The sequence below is a fragment of the Diorhabda sublineata genome, chromosome 8 (genome assembly GCF_026230105.1).
Source record: "Diorhabda sublineata isolate icDioSubl1.1 chromosome 8, icDioSubl1.1, whole genome shotgun sequence".
NCBI classification, from domain to species: domain Eukaryota; kingdom Metazoa; phylum Arthropoda; class Insecta; order Coleoptera; family Chrysomelidae; genus Diorhabda; species Diorhabda sublineata.
In genome coordinates this window covers 10,646,001-10,669,732 of record NC_079481.1, presented here as the reverse complement: position 1 = coordinate 10,669,732, position 23,732 = coordinate 10,646,001, and the positions used below count along the sequence as shown (strand labels likewise).

Genomic DNA, 23,732 nt, shown 5'->3' with positions numbered 1-23,732 from the left:
AATTAGTAATAAATTTTATCAGATTATAACACGATGTGTAGTGATCACAACAAGATACCGTTTTCTGTTTAAATAATTGAATGAATTTAGGATCAGCAATTTATTAGGATACCGTTAAAAATACTAGTTTCAAGTACGAGGTCTTAAAATGAGACTACCAAATTGTCTACTACTGGACGTATTAAAAATATTTCGTCATAATTCTATAAACCGTCCACTAATTACATCAAAATGTTCAATGAGAGCTATGTAGATGAAGTGGTTGAAAGGTACGCACCATAAAGGTCGAAACCTACTAGCAATACGCCATGTCACTTCACGCCACGCCACGCCATGAAACGTCGGTTCTCAGCAAGAGAAAAAGAAGATTTTGGGTCCATAAAATCAACAAAAATCGTGAAAAACATGGTGCTTTTCGAGTCAATCCTCAATATAAACCCAGTGCGATAAAACTTTTCCATAGACAAACACACAAAGGTAAGATAGGGGCATTAACACGTCTTAACACGTTGATTACATCTCAGAAATTCGAATCGGTTGACGTGGGATGGCGTGGCGTGGCGTTGGGCGGGGTGAGGTAGTGTGATTATGTACGCATATTCGACACGTGGCGTGGGGGGGGCGTGGCGTGTTGCTAGTTTTTTTCGCCACGATCTAACTATGGTGCATCCTAGCTCCATCGCCCTTTAATTGTTTTTCTGAAGAAAAATTCAATGAAGTATTCGAGGGGTTATAGCGGAAAACTTATCTTTTCCGGGCTTGCTAGAACTACTTACTGAAGCTTAATACAAAGAAGACTGAATATATGGTCACAAATAAACGAAAATATGTACTAGAAGAAGAAGTCATGATTAAAAACGTATAAATAGATCAAGTAGAAAAATTAACATACCTGGGAATTGTGATAAATAATTAATGAGATCCTAGCGTGGAGATCCGAGCAAAAATAGTCAAAGCGAGAGCTAGTTTTACTGCAGCAATGATCTTAACCTTGATTTGCTTTTATAAAATTCTTTTGGAACTGCCGATACTGTGCCAGACCTCTTTTAAACTTGCCGAGACTGTGACACAACTCTTTTAGAACTACCGAGACTGTGCCAGAACTCTTTTAGGACTGCCGAGGCTGTGCTAGAACTTTCCTATCTCTACTACTCTAGAAAGTGCCAGAACTCTTTTAAGACTGCCAAGACTGTCGCAGTACTCTTTTAGAACTGCTGAGCCTGTCGCAGAACTCTATTAAAACTGCCGAGACTGTGCTAGAACTCTTTTAGAACTGCCTATATTGTGCCAGAACTCTTTTAGAAATACCGAGACTGTGCTAGAACGCTTTTAGAACTGCCGAGTCTCTGCTAGAATACTTTTAAAACTGCCGAGACTGTGCTAGAACTCTCCTAGCTCTACTAGTCTAGAATGTGCCAGAACTCTTTTAGAACTACAGAGACTGTGCTAGAGCGCTTTTAGAACTGCCGAGACTGTGGTAGAACGTTTTTAGAACTGCCGAGACTGTGCCAGAACACTTTTGGAACTACCGAGACTGTGCTAGAACTCTCCTGGCTCTACTAGTCTAGAATGTGCCAGAACTCTTTTAGAACTGCCGATATTGCTAGATCTCTTCTGGAACTGCCGAGACTGTGCCAGATGCTCATAGAAAATTTGCTCAAACTTTTGAGATATGAGCGACGGAAATTAGAATATGTTCTTTATGTGATGCGCGACCCTGTAAATTGCGATTTTTTTACGTGGAAATAAAAAAATCGTCATGGTTAAAAAAACTTCAATTTTCTGGAAAAAGCTCTGAGCAAAAATTGTACAATAGGACATTGCAAGTGATCAAAAAACATGCTAATACACTCTGAATACTTCAAAAAGTAGTTAAATAATAGTGGGTAGCGAAGAAGAAAAAAAAATGGGAGTCAATTTAACAAAGCACGGAAAAACTGATCAATCAACTTTACATGTGCAATTTTGGAACTGTGTAACGAAAAAAATACGAAAAAAGAATGTCTGATCAGCCAAATTTTAGGAACGAAAAAATTTTAGAGCTTATTTCGTCAAAATCCAGAAAGTACAAATCATGGAAAGATTATTTATCGATGATTCGTATACATTAGGAAAAAATTTGAAGAGCTGCCTTTGTCATATGTCGCGTTACTTTGTTTTCTTTAAATCAATCAAAAGGCTACTTGTGGCCGTCAATTTTCGTGACCTTTAATTTTTTTGGCGGGTTCTTCTTTCCGTTGTCTCTCCATGGCAACACCTTTGTATGTCATATTATAGGAAAAAACCAGAATTTCATCACCTATTACAATTGGATCACATTTGCTTGGTCCTCGCGTCAAACCTCTAAAAATCGTTAACAACTTTCCATTCCACGCTTTTTTCACACTACACCAAGAATTTACATTCTCTTGCAGGATCTTTAGTACACTTGTGTTGGAAAAGTATCTGAGCAGCAATTTCTTCTATTTTTAAACGCTGATCACTTGGAGTTGCAATAATTCAATGTTTTCACACGTGGGTCATCTTCTTATGATTCTCGTCCTCAGAAAATCAATTTTATCCAATTTTTAATTGTTGAAAATGATGAGTACAAACCACCGTAGCCTCCAGTCTGTTTTATATTAGTAATAACGTGTTTAAATACTTCAATCAATACAAAATTTAAACAAAAAAAAATATAGAAAATTCTGTTTATTTATGTTATGTATGATAAATAAACTCGTCGGTTGAACGGTCTATAACGTGACTGATTCACAATAAGTATAAAATAGTTTTCCAAGTACCGCATGTGTCCAATTGAACAGTTTCATTATAAATTTAAATAACTAGTTATTTTTTTTTTCAATTTTATTTCGAAACCACGAAGCCCAGCTCTCGACGTTGGGTACCATCATTCTTAAGCCCGCTACGGTGTCCCAGTGACCCACTTTCCTGGTCCCGATGGTCTACAGACTGCCAAAGCATGTCTTCAGTCTGTATTGACTATTCTTCCGTTTAGTCGCAGTACTTCTCTCTATATTTACCTTTTAACGAGATAGTACCGTCTGAAGAAGTGCTGCCGGCTTAGAAACTTTTAAATTATTCGGTTGTTTGTATTAGTATTAAATGTGAACGCATCTCTCGTGTTGGAAATAAATTGTTTGGTGTTTAAAATATTCGCAATATGAAGATTAATGTTTTAGTGACTTTGTGTCTCGTAGGATACTTTTATAAGGATGTAGAAACTAGGAGAATCAAACAAATTAACGCAGGTAAAATATTTAACATTCAATTTCTAATCTATTATGCAAATAAACTTGAGTTCTGAATATCGGTCTTGAATCACTTAAAAACCTCACGAATTTCAACTTTTTAATTTTAAAATATATATAAAAGTAGAAATATCAAGTTAAAAGACGATAAAAGCAATTTACAACGGAAATAAATGCAGAAACTTCAATAAAATAAAACATAATGATGAACTTGAAAGCTAGAAACAATTAAGTGAGGTTCGAAGCTAGAATCAGGATTCTATAAAACAACAAGGAATCCAGGATGTGGTTATATAACGTGAAGGAATTAGAAGCTGAAGAGATCATTTCGAAAAAATGCTTAAAAAATTAATAAAAAACTGAGAAATATGAGAGAAAAAAACAGTTCAAGTTAGTACCAAGGTTCAAAAGTACCCAACAACCACATGATTAAAGAGCAAACCGATCAACAAAAACTGCTCTATAACAGTTGAATTGCGACTTGTAGATTCATGATGATTTTTACACCACAAGAAGTACTTGAGAGAATTTCCACAAATTTTTAACTAACTTGAAAGGGATTAAGATGTTTTCCTCCCTGGTAGGAGGTTCTAGAGGTTAGGCAACAACGTAAAATACGGATCACACCATCAATTATAGAAGAAAATTATATATAATTTTAAATCAGAAGATTCTCGATTCAAGTGGAATCACCTGAAAGGCATTTTTCTAAAGACGCTAAACATAATTAAAATCTTCAACCACCTTCAATGAAGCTCCAACGAAACTATACTGAATTTATTGAGCTCTCATACGTTCAAAGCTTGATTATGGTTGTTTAATCTGCTCTTAGCTTCTGCCTTGGTGCTTTTCACTCAATCCCTGCTGCTGATGATTCACCACCTATCCTCAAGACGACAATCTCTTCTCTTGTCATATGCTGCTAAAGTATCTTTCTTTCTTTGACCTGCTCACTTCCTTTGCCTTCTACTACCCCTTGGTCTCATGGTAGACACTTCACTTACCGTTTACCATAAACATGATCCCCCTAGCGTGCTTATAGAGAAATCATTCCTAGAAATTCTTCATAAAGAGGTAATTCTCTATACGGATGAATCCAAAGCTGAATCTGGTATCGTTTGAACAGTTCAGCTTCCCAATGATCTGAAGACTAACTTCAAAAACCTCTTGGCGCGATATATGGTGCAAATCACCTACCATCCAATGGTCTTGGATTCATGATATCTACCGAACTCTTAATGTAACAGTCTTTCACATCTGGCTTCTATAGTACACTGGAATAGCTGGAAACAAATTTGCAGATCACCATGTTAAATAAACCGCGAAGAATCCTCCTGATATCCCAGTTCAGCTACCCAATGATCTGAAGACTAACTTCAAAAACCTCTTGGCGCGATATATGGAGCACTTCACCAGCCAAACACTGTAGCTCGAGATAGTGATTCATCACCAAAAGTCGAAGCGAGTTGATGATTTAATCCACATGTATTTAATTGACCAAGATGATGATTCAAGTATCTGCAAGCAACTCGTATGACTACTGAGTACGTTCGCCATTAAAAATGTCAAACTTTAAAATGGAAATGTCAGATTGGACATATTCACATGGGTGTTGCCATATCTCAACACTTAAGTAGCAGCTCTCGTATTTATTTGTACCAAAATAACTGTCAAATGCTAAGACCGGTAAATGATTTCGTCGAAATTTTTCTCTAAGCACTGTACATGATTTGCTCGAATTTAATTACTTTTTAGACCTTCGTTCACCTTGTTACGGAATTCAGCAAAATATGCGACTTAAGCCACTCAGACCAAGGGAAAATCGAATTCGCTCGATACCGAGGAGCGAATCTACTTCGGCTCACCGAAAAAGATTAACCTAAGACCTCGGAGCGACTCCAGTTGCTATAGATAAACCAACTTCCCTTTGAGATCGCGAAACGACTCTCCTCAGGTCGCAAAAACGATCATTTTAGTTTGAAAATTTTTCTCTAAATAGACCCAGAGCAGGCTACTCATATTTTTCTCAAAAGAAATTACATTCTGCAAATTTTTGTTTATATACAAGTTTATATACAAAAGAATTTCTATGAATTCTGTTTTTTTTTTAATTATTCATCCGTATGCCCGTGTTTTTAACATGATCAGAAATTTGTTTGCAAGACTTTGAGCCATAAAACATACAGTACTTTGACAAAAGTTGATGAACAAAATGATCGTCGTACCCAATTAAAAAACACGTACCATTAGAATTTAACAACATTTTAATATTATAATTCCAGTATATATTAATTTTTCTGAAAAAATATATTTATGAGTCAGCTAGATATATATAGACATACACATGTAGTTGTAGAAAGTGATTTGATTTTATTAGGTTCCCTAATTGGAAGCCCTGTCCCTTAAACAATACATGGCGATCTTTCAATCACCACCCAACCAAACATCTCATTTATCTCATTCCATGAATTTTTCACATATTGTAAAGGAATTAAAAACTGTAAAGGAAATCATTTTCTCAAACATATCAAGACGTTTTTCTTTAAGTACTTTGCCTGAAATGAACTTCAGGAAATCTTATAAAGATAAACAGGAAAATGAACATCAAAGCTTTTGTAGATGATGTATTTATAGGTTAAAAACCCCTTCTGAAAAGAAAAGCGCCTCATCATCACACAAATTGGTAATTCCTTAGGATTCAAATACATTCGTCTCTAAAAAACTGGTGATTATCAGGAAGAAATTTATGCAAAACATCTCTACCAGTTGACCAAAAAAATGCCACCGTAAACTAACTAGAAGTACAACGCAACGCATAAGTTTGAAGATTAATCCAAGACATATGACTTAGTTAAAAACCTAGCATCTCTATTACTACGTTATGATAGATTTGTCAAAGATTCTGTTCAGGATCAAAGACCTAGTTCTCAAAGAAAACGACTTTAAAATCGATTTGCAACAAGTCGAACTCAAACGGTTTGGTTCCAAACTTGTTAACACACTTCATCAATCACAATTTCCTGAGTTTATTCATTATAAATGTCATCTGGCGAGCTGGTGATTATTTTCAACAGCAATTAGTGTCCAAACTAATTAACCCTAATACGATAATAAAAAAGATTTAAGAAAGTTTCGTTAAATTAGAAGGGTTCATAATATTATTATAAAAAAAATCAATTAAATTATTTCTAACGATGGTAGTTGTATATAATTAATGATGAGAAGTAGTTCACAATTGTAGCTGTTTCTCATCAGAAAACATCGATGCGAAATTAAATTAATTAAAATAGATCAAAATACGACTGTGATGCGAGTTCTAGCCCCTCTAGCTTCGTGGAAAAATATACAGAGGACATATTTAATATGATATCAACCGTTTTTTTTTTCAAGACAAGCTTTTCAATACCCTCTTTCTTCAAAGAAAGTTGTCGCCGATGAGTACAAAAAAGATCTTTTGGAAACTTCTGGAAGTTCCGTTGATAAAGCAGTAATAGTAAATCTGCGGTTTTCTTCAACCATTTTGTCAACTCGTTGAACCAGGTCATCTGAAACGACAGATTTGCGTCCTTGGCCCTCTTCATCATGCAAATCATTACGACAATCTTTAAACTTTCGATGCCATCGCTCATGAAGTTTTTACTCATACACACGACTCATTCTCCGATGGATTTCTGCATCACTATGACTTTCAGCCTGTAGAAAACCAATCACACTTCGCAATTCACATCAATAATGGCGGACATGTTTACGTGGCTGGAGCACAACGCCGACTGACGCCTGAATGTCAACAATGGCGCAATGTGTAGTTTGAGAGCATCGCAGTCGCTTACAGCGCATGCCCGCTACACAGAACGATTGGAGGTTGAATAAAAAACGTATGAAGTAAATTTAATTTCATCCTGTTTTAATGATTATAATTGACGTTTTAACTATCGAGAAATGTCAGATTTGAAGCACCAAATGTCTTACGAAGAGAGATTATCTTTTTATCTCCATAGAAAAATTTCCAATTTAATAGAAGAGTGAAATATATATGAAAATAAAAAAATTGAAATAAATGAAGTGAAACTATTGAAAATAAAGTTATTACAAACAATTAGATGTCTTATAATATACATAAAATATTTAAATCTAACTATGACTATTGGTTGGTAGCTAAATTATGAAATATGGCAACATTGCTATCATATAAGTTTCGACGTGGATTAAACCAACTCGCTTAGATTTTTGGTGATGAATCAACTTCTCGAGCCATCCAATTGAATCGTGGTCGCAATTCGGTACAGGATGAATTTCTTGAAGGTCGTCCAAAATCGAAGCTGTGCGTAAATTGATATTGCAAGATCTTCATGTGACATACCGTGAGATTGAGGTATACTTGGGCATCAGTTCCACTCGCGTACCTTTAATATTGGTTGTTAATAAGTAAAACTAAACAAGAATCGACTATACATATCTTTCAAGCACTTCTAAGCAAATGGTTGCTTGTTTTTTAGAAATAACTGGACATGTCACCACAGATCCATTAGAGGTCAGTGGTCAGTTCTGAATGGTACACCAGCCTTCATTTGCTAGAAATGTTCGAAAAAATAAGGAAAATCAATCACAGATGACGAATCATGAATCATTCTCCACCACGACACATCAGTTCAAACAAAAACTTTTTGAACAGCCAAAACGTCGAATTGATGCTTCAACGACCGTATAGTCCTTGTCTAACACCCAATGACTCCTTTTACTCCCGCAGATTCTACACCTGGAGCAGTTAATGCGTTCAAATCACACCGTTTTTGGAGGTACCTCAATCGGAAGAAAAAATGTCTTAAGCCTGTTTGTTTTTATTTGTATCAAAACTAAAGTAGCAACCATAGTATGGTGGAAAAGGAAAAAAACTTGTTGCTTTTTTTGCTTACGAGAAGACTATTCCACATTTTTTATATTGTAGATAATTGAATTCTGAATCTATAAAATGAGTTTTATCATTTGATACTGAAAATGTTTGCGATCAAGATTCAAAAATAAAAAAAAAACAAGAAGGACAAAAGTAGAATTTGCAATGCTACCATACAAAGTATGGACTCAACAAATTTTTTATTTGGCAAACAATTAACTTTTCGCAAATAATCGATACTATGGGTTATGAGTTTTGAAACGAGACGTTTACCATATTTTTTTTGACTCTGCTCGCAAATATATAGTCATCATTATTTCAATGATCACTTTCATTAACATCTTCTGCAAGCTCGAATAATATCTCACTAGTATACAAATGGTGCGAAACTAGCACAAGGAGCTGTATAGATAGAGATAGAAACCTCTCTAGAAATCACATTTGCATTTTTTCCGACAGCCAAACGGTTTTAAAAGCCTTGAAGGCTACTGACTGCATGTTCAGACTACTAGCTACTAGCTGAAACATAGTAACCCGTGCCTACATATTTTGGACCAGAGTTCTACTTTGGACTCACAAGTTGTCACAAAAACAACAAACTGACATGATGGTTGAGGAAATATTTAAGCAAATAAGATTAAGGAAGTTCTCGTGAAGTCCTATACCTCGAAAGCTAGTATCTTGGGAGGAATAGGACACAAAATCCAGAAAAAATAGCCTCCTTTGAAAGCAGAGCAATTAGATGTAGAGTGTTGTACAAATTGTCTTCTTGATATAAGTGGAGTATAGCTAGAACACCAAAACGACTTTCCAAACAATTCACAACACCAAATCGACGACAAAATTTATTGCAGATACTTTTGCACGAAGATATTCCAAAAAACTTCTCCAGTTGCAAAATGGCATGTTTTATAATATCCTGTACATTTCAATATTCTAGTGGGTATCAATATACCGCAAGAGAGATTTTTCTGGTCCAATTCAATTACTCAAAAATAAAATAAATTCGCATTAATGCGATTCAATTGTAGACAGATATGAACTTTCCATGTAAATCATGCAGGTATTTGAATTACCATCTGAGTACGTGACAGTTGGCGTGAAAGTATTATTAACTAAATTTTTAATACGACTGAAGAAATAACAACGGTTTGTCGAATGAAAAATTGATTGTAATACGGGGTCTGTCTATTAAAAAGCGAGACTATGTAAGGGTAATTGACAGTCTGACCCTCTGGAACCCATTCAGTCATCACGACACGGTTGCCTTGAATTGTGCATCCTTTCTTGATTCTGGGCGATTCAAGCGTCTTCCAATACATCGATTGTCGTTTTTTTCAACATCGTATTGAAAAATTAAGTTTCTTCACAAGTGATAACTTTTTTTATCAGTCCGAGATCTTTTTCTAAACTTTTAAGGAAATAAGCTTTTGATTAGGAGTCAGATGTGTCAAATTTTTCTAACCGTTTCTTTATTGGCATTTACAGTCTCGGCAATCTGCTCGCACAATTTAGTTGATTTTGGTCACTGTTTCCGAGGTTGGAACAGTCACAGGGCGACCTGGACGCTGGTCATCTTCAGTGCTCTCTCGGCCATCACTAAAACGCTTACATCACCCAAAAATACGCGCACGTGATAGATAATAGTCTCCATAGGCCTCTTGCAATAATTTATAGCACTCAGTCGAAGTTTTCTTCAATTTAAGTAGAAATTTGACAATAGTCACACATGGTTTTCGACACAAACACATGGGACGTGCATAGACAAGATACCTAGATACCCCATCCGTCTTGGGCGCCCTCTAGACGTTTGCATGTGTTTGAACCAATTTCAACTTTCTTCCGATTGGGGTACCTCCAAAAATATGATTTAAGCGCATCAACTGCTTCTTCAGGTGTCGAAACATGTTGAACTTGCTATTTGTTTTCGATCTGCGGAAATAAGAAGAAACCGCTGCCAAATTGTACTACGGATGACCCATTGACTGTTCAAAAACGTTTTTGTTTGAACTGATGTTTGTGATAGCTCACATTGTCGTGGTGTAAAATTATTAGAAATGATTAGAATCGCTTTAATGGAATGGTGGAAACATATCCGGTTGTCCGAAGAACAAGATTTATTGGATAAGACGCGTTTCTGGTTCATATGGATAGATCCATGATTCGTCCCGGCCAAATGTTCATGGAACTAACACCCGAGTATGACTCAATATCACGATATGTCACATGACGATCAGTTACGAACAGCATCGATGTTTTCTGACGAAATGCGACCACGATTGAATTCTGAAGACAAGGAAAACACGATGGTTCGAGATGGTGCTTCATCACCAAAAGTCGAAGCGAGTTGATGGTTTAATCTACGTGGATTTAATTCCATTTTTTGACCGAGATGATGATTCAAGTATCTGCAAACAACTCTTCCTGTTTAAATGTGCGAGATGAAGAACTTTGTATGGATACCATTAACGATCGAAAGGATATTAAAACTGAAACTTTATCTTAACATGTGTGACATGTCGAGGTCATCGGTACATAGAACTATTAGATGTAATTTAAGCCATCCCCGGAAAGTACAAGAGTTGTTACCTCAAGATTAGATTCAGCGGGTGATTATACATCGGGATATTTTTGAAATCAGCTTTAAGTCAACCCTTTGACCCATCAGAACGGTCTAATCACCTTCCACTTACCATTACTTGATGCCTTTAACAGTCTCATAAGTTATACCAAAGGTTGCGAAGAAATTTATTTTTTTTTTTCGAAATTTTTGACACAACTTTGATGCCCTGTAACTCATCAGGGATGCAACTTGGTATAGAGGAAATTATAAGTTGCCCCCGATCGTCATATTTTGGGCTTCCTGTAATATTAAGCTGCAGACAGAGTGCGGAGTTCTCGCGAGTGTTTTTATCACTTTCCAGCGAGTTATATACAATATTTTTTCTACGATCTCCATAACGCAATAAACTTTTTTTTTAATTTAAATATTTTCAAATTGTCAATTTGATTTATACTTTTTTTATGATAAAAAAAAACATTGTGATCGGTCTATTGGAAAATAATTTAAGGCGCCGTATTACAAAATTCTAGTTTACCGTAAATTAGAGGCCGTTTGACGTGCTCCGAGGGTCACCTGTCGTTAAAACTTTCCCGCTTTCATCCTAACAGATGAAATCACGTACTAGGTCAAGGAATTGTCACGTCCGAGATTAGTCTAACCGGAAAGGGAAGTTCGACGTCGAGTGCTAATGTTGTCGGTGACTCGCCGTTGATTCTCGCAATTGAGTTCAACGGGTACCATGTTGCCGGTTTATGCAGTAAACACTGTTGGTACGTATTATCGATCCAAAGGAATTTTTGTGAAATCATTTCACTATGCTCGATACAAAGCTACATAAAATGATAAGAAACTCGGGGAATCAATAATATAAATGGAAAACAGTAAAGAATATATACACAAAACAATATTATGACAAATTTTTCATGCTCAAACAGGCCTAACAACAAATAAAGCTGTCAAAAAGTCTCTTTCACCATATTCTATTCCTCTAAAGTTTTTCCTTTTAACTCCCAGTTTATTTATTTCTTTTTTAGTTTCTATCTTCATATTTTATTTATTTATTGAGCTGTTTCTTCTTTAAATTAGAATTTATGGTACCGTTGATGATTTTCATACTGAACACTCTGTTCACACCACCACTACACCAACACAATATCAAACGCGCGTTTCGATAACTTATACGATAAGTCTTCAGAAACTGAGATCTAATGACCTGTTTTATACTAAATTTTCCCACCAATAAACCTTTTCTTGCGAAAATTAATTCTAGCGGGAAAAAACTCCTTGGAGGGAATCTTTTACAGCCCACTCCATAGTTTAGTAATCAAGGAATGAATGTGAAGATTCCCGCCAAGGAGGTTTTTCCCGCTGGAATTAATGTTCGCGGGAGAAGGTTTATTGGTGGGAAAATTTAGTATAAAACAGGTAATTAGATTTCAGTTTACCTTCAGTCCCACCAATAAACCTTTTCCCTCGAAAATTAATTCCAGCGGGAAAAAATTCCTTGGCGGGAATCTTTTTACAGCCCACTACATAGTTTAGTAGTGAAGGAATGAATGTGAAGTTTCCCGCCAAGGAGGTTTTCCCGCTGGAATTAATTTTCGCGGGAAAAGGTTTATTGGTGGGAAAATTTAGTATAAAACAGGTAATTAGATTTCAGTTTACCTTCAGTCCCACCAATAAACCTTTTCCCTCGAAAATTAATTCCAGCGGGAAAAAACTCCTTGGCGGGAATCTTTTTACAGCCCACTACATAGTTTAGTAGTGAAGGAATGAATGTGAAGTTTCCCGCCAAGGAGGTTTTCCCGCTGGAATTAATTTTCGCGGGAAAAGGTTTATTGGTGGGAAAATTTAGTATAAAACAGGTAATTAGATTTCAGTTTAACTTCAGTCCCTGAAGACGATAACTAAGTTATCGAAACGCGTCACAATTACATGAGTATTGGTGTAGTGGTGGTGTAAACAGCGTGTTCAGTATGCTTCTTCTTTGTTTATTCTTCTTATTTCATCTTTCCCAATCAGTTCACTTATCTTTATCTGTGGTTTATAAGCAGATTTATTTCTATAGGTTCCAGGTGTTTAAATTGTCTTTTTCACAATTCAATATAAATCCCATCTTTCTATCCCCATGAAATGATACTAGAATGGACCAGAAGTAACTAGCTTGACCTAGAGATGCGGTAGATCGTATTTGAAAGGCTTTAGATCAAACTTCGTTAGCAACAGTAAAATATTGGGTAGGAAGGTTTGAACGAGACCAGCTTCGTAGTAATCGACCAAATGACCAAACGACTCCAGAAATGCTGAAATAAATCCACTGGATGATCGTCGACTGAAAGTGCGCGAGCTAGCAGACATAGAGACATTTTAAAAGTGCGTTACATCCCATATTAACTCAAAATTTGACCCGGAGAAACCTGTACGCAAGATGGGTGCCGCGTTTACTCACAATGGAACAAAAACTACGTCTCAAAGATGTTTCCATCAAGTGTGTCCATCACTTCACACCCAAAACCAAACCACAATAAAAACAATGGACTGATAAGAGAGAACTAGCTCCAAAGTCGTGGCGTCGTATTTATGGGATGCTCGCGGGATAATTTCCATCGACATCTTGAAAAAGGAAAAACTATCAACGAATCAGGTCATTGACTTTTCTTCTATGCTCTAACCTGTCCAAGTTTCTGGACAACAGATCAGAAGTCGAATTGCTCTCTTTTGTATTGAGTTGAGCATCTTCAGGGTATGCTTGGGAGCCGAGCTCCAAATGTACGACGAATCTAAGCCTCGTAAAGGATTAGAAGCTGTTAAAAAGGGCTCCAAGTTTTCGTTAAGTTGCCTTGGCTAAATCGACCGCTTGACTATCCCAGGACATATTGCTATAAACCTCAACACCCAAGAAGTAGATTTGTAATGATATTGATATTTTTCGTCCAGACAGGACCAAATCCTAAGCTGTAATGTACTAAAAACAGCAACCAGAGTTTTGGCTGCATTAAACTCAATCAGATTGCTTCCACTTCATTCCAGAATGTTTTCAAGATCGGTATCTGCCTATAGATCGAGTTTGTGGTTATGTCGAGTAAATTGTTGATCCCTGGGGTACACCAGCGTCGACCTCGAACTTTTCTAAGGTGTGTCCATGGACAGCGACCTGGATGGATCTTTGAGAAAGCTACTAAACCAGTCGATAACTAAAGACGACATACCGTAGGATCTTAATTCTTGGTGTTATCACTTTTTTAGTATTATTATTTATTTCTGTTGATTGAGATGATTAGAAAATTCAAGAAAAGAATGAGATCAGTATTAGACTTTTCTTTTATAATTTCTTGTGGTTTAAATTCACATTTTCTATACCATATTTTGAACTAATATCAATTGTCAAGTAAAACTCCTTTACATGGTGAACTATCTAATTTTTCTATTATTTTAAAAGTTTTTTACTTTCTATATATGTTCGAAATTTGATTAGTCCATTTTTTAACAATTACCAATACTAATTTCAAGTTATGAACTCGGTTTTCATAAACCGGAACAATTATAGTATTTAATTTTACGTACAAACATACATACAAGCCTACTGGTGACATTGCCTTACTTTCATTGAAACGGTTACGTGAAAACAACGAAGAATAATAATTTTGTGCTCTACATAATTGATTCAAGTGAATAGGAAAGTATATAATGTAAATTTTTTGTGAATCTCATGATAATAAAAATGTAGAAGACTGAAATAGAAAAATCAAAATTAAAATATTAAATTTTTTCGATATCTACTACAAAAATTACGAAGGACTTAAAAGGAAACTGATATTTATTATTATGATGAAAATGAGGAGGACTTAAAAGATGGGGGTGGAGATGCAGTAGGTCAAATGATTAAATTGTGATCACTAGAAATCAAAAGAAAGTTGATTAAGAAAATTTACAGGAGATTTTGTTTTATTAGACTATAAATAGCTTTAAGATGAGAAAAATACAAGAATACAAGAGTGGAAAGTCAAAAAGGGTGAGATTCTAAGGTATAAAGGAAAGATACAAGGTGTCTCAAAAAAATCACATCTATAAAAAATAATTTTAAGAAACGTGAGGAGTTTATCGAAAAAATGTTTTTAAATCGTCGTGATTTTAGGTCTCTTCTGTTATAAAATTAGTTTTTTTGAAAATTTTCACTATCTTCATCAAAAATTATTCAAAAAAACTAATTTTATAACAGAAAAGACCTAAAATCAAGACGATTTAGAAACATAACACGTATCAAAAGGTTTAGGAAATAAAAAATTAAAGAAAAATATTTTTTACTTATCAAAATACAAATAATACAAATACAAATAAATGAATTTAGTAAGTGCACTTGGGTCTCTGGAGAATATTCAAAGCAACTAGTTTGAGTTTCATGACTTGACATTTTTCTTTATTATTTTTATTGTTACGAATTTCTAAAATTTTTAAAAAATCAATATTTGAATCTGCAAAAATTAAAATGCGGAAAAAAAGTGAATTAATCAGAATGCTAAATTCATCCAATTTCATTCATTCAACTTCTATTCAAATTTTCAAGAATTCAAAATAAAATTCTATCAAATTGGTTTGTACGATGACGTCATTATATAGTAAACATATTATCACTTATTATAAAATTATTAATTTGATGTTTATATAGGACTACCTATAAAATAAAAGCGATTTTAATCATAATTAGATAATTCTGAAGGGCATTATGCAGTTATCTATGGTTCATTGACGTAAATCATAGACACGGAACAGTTATAAGCGTTTTTGCGGGAATTTTGAGAAATATTTCCATCTAAATAGTTTTTTTTATTAAAAAAATATATTTCGTTATAAAATTATTATTTTGATGCTTATCTAGGGACTATCTATAAAATAAAAGCAATTTTAATCATAATTAGATAACTCTGAAGGGGATTCTATATTTATCTATTGTTCAGTGACGTAAATCATAGTCACGGAACAGTTATAAGCGTTTTTGCGGGAATTTTGAGAAATATTTCCATCTAAATAGTTTTTTTTATTAAAAAAATATATTTCGTTATAAAATTATTATTTTGATGCTTATCTAGGGACTATCTATAAAATAAAAGCAATTTAAATCATAATTAGATAACTCTGAAGGGGATTCTATATTTATCTATTGTTCAGTGACGTAAATCATAGTCACGGAACAGTTATAAGCGTTTTTGCGGGAATTTTGAGAAATATTTCCATCTAAATAGTTTTTTTAATAAAAAAATATATTTAGTTATAAAATTATTATTTTGATGCTTATCTAGGGACTATCTATAAAACAAAAGCGATTATAATTATGATTAGATAAATCTGAATGGTATTTTATATTTATCTATTATTCATTAACGTAAATCATAGTCATGGAACAATTATTAGCGTTTTAGCGGGAATTTTGAAAATTATTTGCATCGTAGATCACAATTTTGATTCAATCCATGTATTTGTTAAGTATGACGTCATAGTGAACATGAAATTGACGTGGTTTACAATTTTTATTAATTAAAATAAATAATTTAATTACAAATTGAAATTATGGACATTATTTGAATATTTTTAGTAGTATATATAAAAGAAAAGAGAGAAATAATAATTTTCTATTTTTGTTGTTTACGTCAACAGTCACCTACCTTTACGCTACCGTTTTTCACGAGTAAAATCGAACGTTGGGATCTGTAACAAAAAAAATAATAACAAGAAACACCCTGATTTTATTTCTTTTTTATATCGCGTATAAAATAGAAGGTGGAATTATCTAAATAACCCGGGGTATCGTATGTGAGGGAAAGAAATATCTCACGTTAATACTTTTTTCGTTGCTTTTCCTCGAACCAGCTACAGAACTGCGTTTATATATTTTATTCCAAAGTAAACAATTTCGAACAAATATAATACTTTATTAAATATTTTTTACGCAGAAAATACTCTTTTTATTCAGTTTTGGAATCAAATCAAAACTGCTAAACTTTATTCAATAATGTGTGAAAAATTTTCTTGGAAAAATGTAATTTCTTTTGCAACCAAAGAAACGTTAAACATTTTTCCAATCTATAGTAGAGTTTCTTGGCAATCTGGAATTCCTTGACGTCTGCAATCAAGAAAACGTTGAACTTTTTGTGTTTAACCCAATATTCAACCTCTGGTATTGACTTACGAGGCCAACAAGTCCAAGAAACGACTACAAACTTAATATAATCTTCCTCTAGTCAATTGTTGAAGTTTTTATAAAAAACTCTGATTTTTCAGAGAACTTTCCCAATCTATGGCAGAGTTTCTTAGAAATCTGGAATTCCTTGACGTCTGCAATCAAGGAAACGTTGAACTTTTTGTGTTTAGCCCAATATTCAACCTCTGGTAATGGCTTACGAGTCCAACAAGTCCAAGAAACGTCTACAAACTTAATATAATCTTCCTCTAGTCAATTTTTGAAGTTTCATAAAAATATCTGCTTTTTCAGAGGACTTTCCCAATCTATAGCAGAATTTCTTAGAAATCTGGAATTCCTTGACGTCTGCAATCAAGGAAACGTTGAACTTTTTGTGTTTAGCCCAATATTCAACCTCTGGTATTGACTTACGAGGCCAACAAGTCCAAGAAACGACTACAAACTTAATATAATCTTCCTCTAGTCAATTGTTGAAGTTTTTATAAAAAACTCTGATTTTTCAGAGAACTTTCCCAATCTATAGCAGAGTTTCTTAGAAATCTGGAATTCCTTGACGTCTGCAATCAAGGAAACGTTGAACTTTTTGTGTTTAGCCCAATATTCAACCTCTGGTAATGGCTTACGAGTCCAACAAGTCCAAGAAACGTCTACAAACTTAATATAATCTTCCTCTAGTCAATTTTTGAAGTTTTATAAAAATATCTGCTTTTTCAGAGGACTTTCCCAATCTATAGCAGAGTTTCTTAGAATCTGGAATTCCTTAACGTCTGCAATCAAGGAAACGTTGAACTTTTTGTGTTTAGCCCAATATTCAACCTCTGGTAATGGCTTACGAGTCCAACAAGCCCAAGAAACGTCTACAAACTTAATATAATCTTCTTCTAGTCAATTTTTGAAGTTTCATAAAAATATCTGCTTTTTCAGAGGACTTTCCCAATCTATAGCAGAGTTTCTTAGAATCTGGAATTCCTTGACGTCTGCAATCAAGGAAACGTTGAACTTTTTGTGTTTAGCCCAATATTCAACCTCTGGTATTGACTTACGAGGCCAACAAGTCCAAGAAACGACTACAAACTTAATATAATCTTCCTCTAGTCAATTGTTGAAGTTTTTATAAAAAACTCTGATTTTTCAGAGAACTTTCCCAATCTATAGCAGAGTTTCTTAGAAATCTGGAATTCCTTGACGTCTGCAATCAAGGAAACGTTGAACTTTTTGTGTTTAGCCCAATATTCAACCTCTGGTAATGGCTTACGAGTCCAACAAGTCCAAGAAACGTCTACAAACTTAATATAATCTTCCTCTAGTCAATTTTTGAAGTTTTATAAAAATATCTGCTTTTTCAGAGGACTTTCCCAATCTATAGCAGAGTTTCTTAGAATCTGGAATTCCTTGACGTCTGCAATTAAGGAAACGTTGAACTTTTTGTGTTTAGCCCAATATTCAACCTCTGGTAATGGCTTACGAGTCCAACAAGTCCAAGAAACGTCTACAAACTTAATATAATCTTCTTCTAGTCAATTTTTGAAGTTTCATAAAAATATCTGCTTTTTCAGAGGACTTTCCCAATCTATAGCAGAGTTTCTTAGAATCTGGAATTCCTTGACGTCTGCAATCAAGGAAACGTTGAACTTTTTGTGTTTAGCCCAATATTCAACCTCTGGTATTGACTTACGAGGCCAACAAGTCCAAGAAACGACTACAAACTTAATATAATCTTCCTCTAGTCAATTGTTGAAGTTTTTATAAAAAACTCTAATTTTTCAGAGAACTTTCCCAATCTATAGCAGAGTTTCTTAGAAATCTGGAATTCCTTGACGTCTGCAATCAAGGAAACGTTGAACTTTTTGTGTTTAGCCCAATATTCAACCTCTGGTATTGACTTACGAGGCCAACAAGTCCAAGAAACGACTACAAACTTAATATAATCTTCCTCTAGTCAATTGTTGAAGTTTTTATAAAAAACTCTGATTTTTCAGAGAACTTTCCCAATCTATAGCAGAGTTTCTTAGAAATCTGGAATTCCTTGACGTCTGCAATCAAGGAAACGTTGAACTTTTTGTGTTTAGCCCAATATTCAACCTCTGGTAATGGCTTACGAGTCCAACAAGTCCAAGAAACGTCTACAAACTTAATATAATCTTCCTCTAGTCAATTTTTGAAGTTTTATAAAAATATCTGCTTTTTCAGAGGACTTTCCCAATCTATAGCAGAGTTTCTTAGAATCTGGAATTCCTTGACGTCTGCAATCAAGGAAACGTTGAACTTTTTGTGTTTAGCCCAATATTCAACCCCTGGTATTGACTTACGAGGCCAACAAGTCCAAGAAACGACTACAAACTTAATATAATCTTCCTCTAGTCAATTGTTGAAGTTTTTATAAAAAACTCTGATTTTTCAGAGAACTTTCCCAATCTATAGCAGAGTTTCTTAGAAATCTGGAATTCCTTGACGTCTGCAATCAAGGAAACGTTGAACTTTTTGTGTTTAGCCCAATATTCAACCTCTGGTAATGGCTTACGAGTCCAACAAGTCCAAGAAACGTCTACAAACTTAATATAATCTTCCTCTAGTCAATTTTTGAAGTTTTATAAAAATATCTGCTTTTTCAGAGGACTTTCCCAATCTATAGCAGAGTTTCTTAGAATCTGGAATTCCTTGACGTCTGCAATCAAGGAAACGTTGAACTTTTTGTGTTTAGCCCAATATTCAACCTCTGGTAATGGCTTACGAGTCCAACAAGCCCAAGAAACGTCTACAAACTTAATATAATCTTCCTCTAGTCAATTGTTGAAGTTTTTATAAAAAACTCTGATTTTTCAGAGAACTTTCCCAATCTATAGCAGAGTTTCTTAGAAATCTGGAATTCCTTGACGTCTGCAATCAAGGAAACGTTGAACTTTTTGTGTTTAGCCCAATATTCAACCTCTGGTATTGACTTACGAGGCCAACAAGTCCAAGAAACGACTACAAACTTAATATAATCTTCCTCTAGTCAATTGTTGAAGTTTTTATAAAAAACTCTGATTTTTCAGAGAACTTTCCCAATCTATAGCAGAGTTTCTTAGAAATCTGGAATTCCTTGACGTCTGCAATCAAGGAAACGTTGAACTTTTTGTGTTTAGCCCAATATTCAACCTCTGGTAATGGCTTACGAGTCCAACAAGTCCAAGAAACGTCTACAAACTTAATATAATCTTCCTCTAGTCAATTTTTGAAGTTTTATAAAAATATCTGCTTTTTCAGAGGACTTTCCCAATCTATAGCAGAGTTTCTTAGAATCTGGAATTCCTTGACGTCTGCAATCAAGGAAACGTTGAACTTTTTGTGTTTAGCCCAATATTCAACCTCTGGTATTGACTTACGAGTCCAACAAGTCCAAGAAACGACTACAAACCTAATATAATCTTCCTCTATTCAATTGTTGAAGTTTTTATAAAAAACTCTGTTTTTTCAGAAGACTTTCCCAATCTATAGCAGAGTTTCTTAGAAATCTGGAATTCCTTGACGTCTGCAATCAAGGAAATGTTGAACTTTTTGTGTTTAGCCCCATATTCAACCTCTGGTAATGACTTACGAGGCAAACAAGTCCAAGAAACGACTACAAACTTAATAAAATCTTCCTCTAGTCAACTATTGAAATTTTCATAAAAATATCTGCTTTTTTAGAAGACTTTCCCAACATACCTGTTAGTTCTTAACTTTTGCAACCACATTAGTGTTACCATATCTTAAAATTCAAGTAACACCCTCATATAAGTTTTTACGTAATAATGAATAGACTTTCAAGATCGCAAAAAATGTAGCAGATAGAGTTAATTTAACATCATGGTGATGACATATTTAAAACTCGTAATGCCGTTAGATAAGATTCGAAAAAAAAAATCCAACCGGAAACAAATCTTGAACAAGAAACAACGTTTTCATCACAAATATTCCATAAAACATATCCGCATTCAAACAACTATGGAATGCATTTCCGTTAAGAGTTTTTCTTTAATGACATTAGTATGGACGTTTAAATGGATATTCTCAAATCAATCACTTAAAATCTTGAATTTGAAATATCTGGTGCAGTAAACGATGTTCATAAACTATAGAATAGAGTTCTGAACAATTCCTTCTTAACTTTAAAGCTAATCAGGATTTCCCTTTAACGCTTTTGAACAAGAGCCAAGTCTGAACTGAAAACCAAGCTCCACTTTATCACGATCATCCTTCATCCTGCTGTACGCATCTTCAGCATGAGGATACACCCTCCGGATATATCACAAGTAGCTCCAAACCCATCAGAGGCAAATAGTAAACACCTCTTGGTACATCCAGTAGGTCCACCAAAAGTTGAAGCAAAAGAAGACATAGAAATCATTAACGATATCACTAGGAGAAGATTGCAATAGCTGATGCTCTACACCAAGCTTCTAAACCTGAAAAAACAATTTGACCACGACCAGGAGCAGAGGATTAAAAGACAAATAACAAAGCGTGAAGACTTGGAGAAACTCGAGTAAGGGCAGCCGTAGCGAATGAAAGTACTCCTCAGAGGTAATAAGGAATAGAAGAAAAAAATAATGAAATTGATGACACCATCACTAAACTGAGAAAAACGTGGAAAAATTAACAATAAAGAAAACTGTGTATGAGATCGGAGGAACTTTGAGAGGTGTTTTTGGAAAGAGGTGGATTTGGAGTGGAGTGTGGGTTAAGGGGATGGAATACAGGAAGTTTATTGCACTAAAATTGAAGAAGTATAAATTATTGTAGCGCCCGTACTAAATGAAATATTCAGTTGTATCAGTAAAGCACATTTTCACTTTCATTTTCTATACAAACATTGAATTATTGAATAATCAGGTATAAACTACTTAAAGTTTAATGGAGCACAGATCGGGACGAAGCGAAGCTTTATCATCAATTAAAGAAAGATTCAGATAAATCAACTCACAAATAATATGAAATGAAAATATTAGCTACGGGATAAAAAACGATAAGTTTTTGGTATAAAGTAGCTTCAATTGTACCAATTTTCATAACCTAACCTAACCTAACCGCTGGCAGTAGAACTGATCTGATGTAGTCAACTACTTCTGTTAGGTTAGGTGTTGGTGAAACGTCAAAAGCGAGACATAACCTATAACGCCCGAGGGATAAAGTTCGTTAAATAATACTTGATGATCATGGTATTAGAGTTAGAGATACAGGAATAGTACGAGTCATTGCGATTAGATAGGTAAAAGAAGAAATTGCAAAAAATCAACGGCATATAGAAGAGAAGAAAGTACTTTTCCATTAGGGCCTTACCATGAGTAAAACGAATTCCACTTCAAATGATCGAAATAATGGTAAAGAACCAGTGGAAGATTATGGAAAAGAAATTGATACCAATAATAATGAAGAAAGAGAAAATACCGAAAAACTAGATAAAGAAAAAGTGAACGATAGATCAAATGAAAAAGATTGGAGATGAGGAAAGAAGTGGAATGGAATAATTAGCAAGAAAGGAGAAAGTACAAAATGAAGAAGAGAAAAAAAGAATACAGCTTGCCTGTCTAAATACAAGGATTGCTATTTAAGTTATGAGATATGCCAAAACTGTTGTGAATATGTCAAATCTGACATTTCCATTATAAAGTTTGACATTTTTAATGGTGAACATACTTAGAACGTGTTGTCATACGAGTGCTAGTTGAATTGAATCGTGGATATTTTCGTGCGATTATTTTCTATGAGTTTCGACGTGGATTAAACCAACAGCAATATTCCGATCAACTCGCTTCGACTTTTGGTAATGAAGCGCCATCTCGAACGACCGTGTCTCACTGGTTTTTGTATTTCAATCGTGGTCGCAATTCACTACTAAATGAGTGTCATGGAAGTCGTCCAAAATCGGATGCTGTGCCAAAAAACATCGATGCTGTGCGTGTACAGATATTGCAAGAACGTCATTTGACATATCGTGAGATCGCGGCGTATTTTGGGCATTAGTTCCACTCGCAAACCTGAACATTTGGTTGTCAAAAAAATTTGTTTGCGTTGGATACCGTATAATTTGGCAATCGCTTAAAAAGGTAAGCCCTGCAGTTCAACTCTAAGGGGTCCCTTTTTTATTTTAGTTCACGCAATTTTTTACAAAAAACCATTTGATATTCTCCTGCAATCAAAGGAACTTTGAACTTTTTGTGTTTAGCCCCATATTCAACCTCTGGTAACGGCTTACGAGGCCAACAAGTCCAAGAAACGACTACAAACTTAATATAATCTTCCTCTAGTGATTTGTTGAGGTTTTTTAAAAATATCTGCTTATTCAGAAGACTTTCCAAATCTATAGCTGAGTTTCTTAGAAATCGGGAATTCCTTGACTTGTGCAAACAAGGCAACTTCGAACTTTTTGTGTTTAGCCCCATATTCAACCTCTCGTAATGGCTTATCATAATTTCTTAAAATTTTTACCCCAATTGATAGTCAGTATTATATTTTTATAGATTATAAATTTCAAAAATTGTTGTCAATACGTAGTTTAGATGACAGCCATCATTATAAATGAAAATAGCGACCCCTTATAGTTGAGCTACAGGGCTCATCTTTAATAACGATTTTTTTTATATTAAATAGAAACATTTTAGATGATTAGAGTTGAAAATTAAATTTTCTCAAACACCCTAAATTAGAAATGAAACCCGAATCTAAACAAATATCGACTTCTATCTTTTAAAAAGAGCCAAATTCAACAAAAATTGTTCGGAATAACTAGAGATGTCACCACCATTCCATTAATAGAACAACTTAGAACTCTCAATTCTTAATGATACACCAGAAGTGTTCAAAAAAACC

The 23,732-nt window shown here is 34.5% G+C and overlaps 1 protein-coding gene across 1 annotated transcript in view; it reads left to right on the top strand.

Moving 5' to 3' along the window:
- Window positions 1–3,128: 3,128 nt before the first annotated feature.
- LOC130447430 (serine protease filzig) overlaps window positions 3,129–23,732 on the top strand; it is a 35,520-nt gene continuing 14,916 nt past the window's right edge. The window contains exon 1 of the mRNA XM_056784245.1: window positions 3,129–3,251. Coding sequence (XP_056640223.1) covers window positions 3,164–3,251 — 88 coding nt within the window. The 5' untranslated portion in view covers window positions 3,129–3,163. The remainder of the gene's footprint in view (window positions 3,252–23,732) is intronic.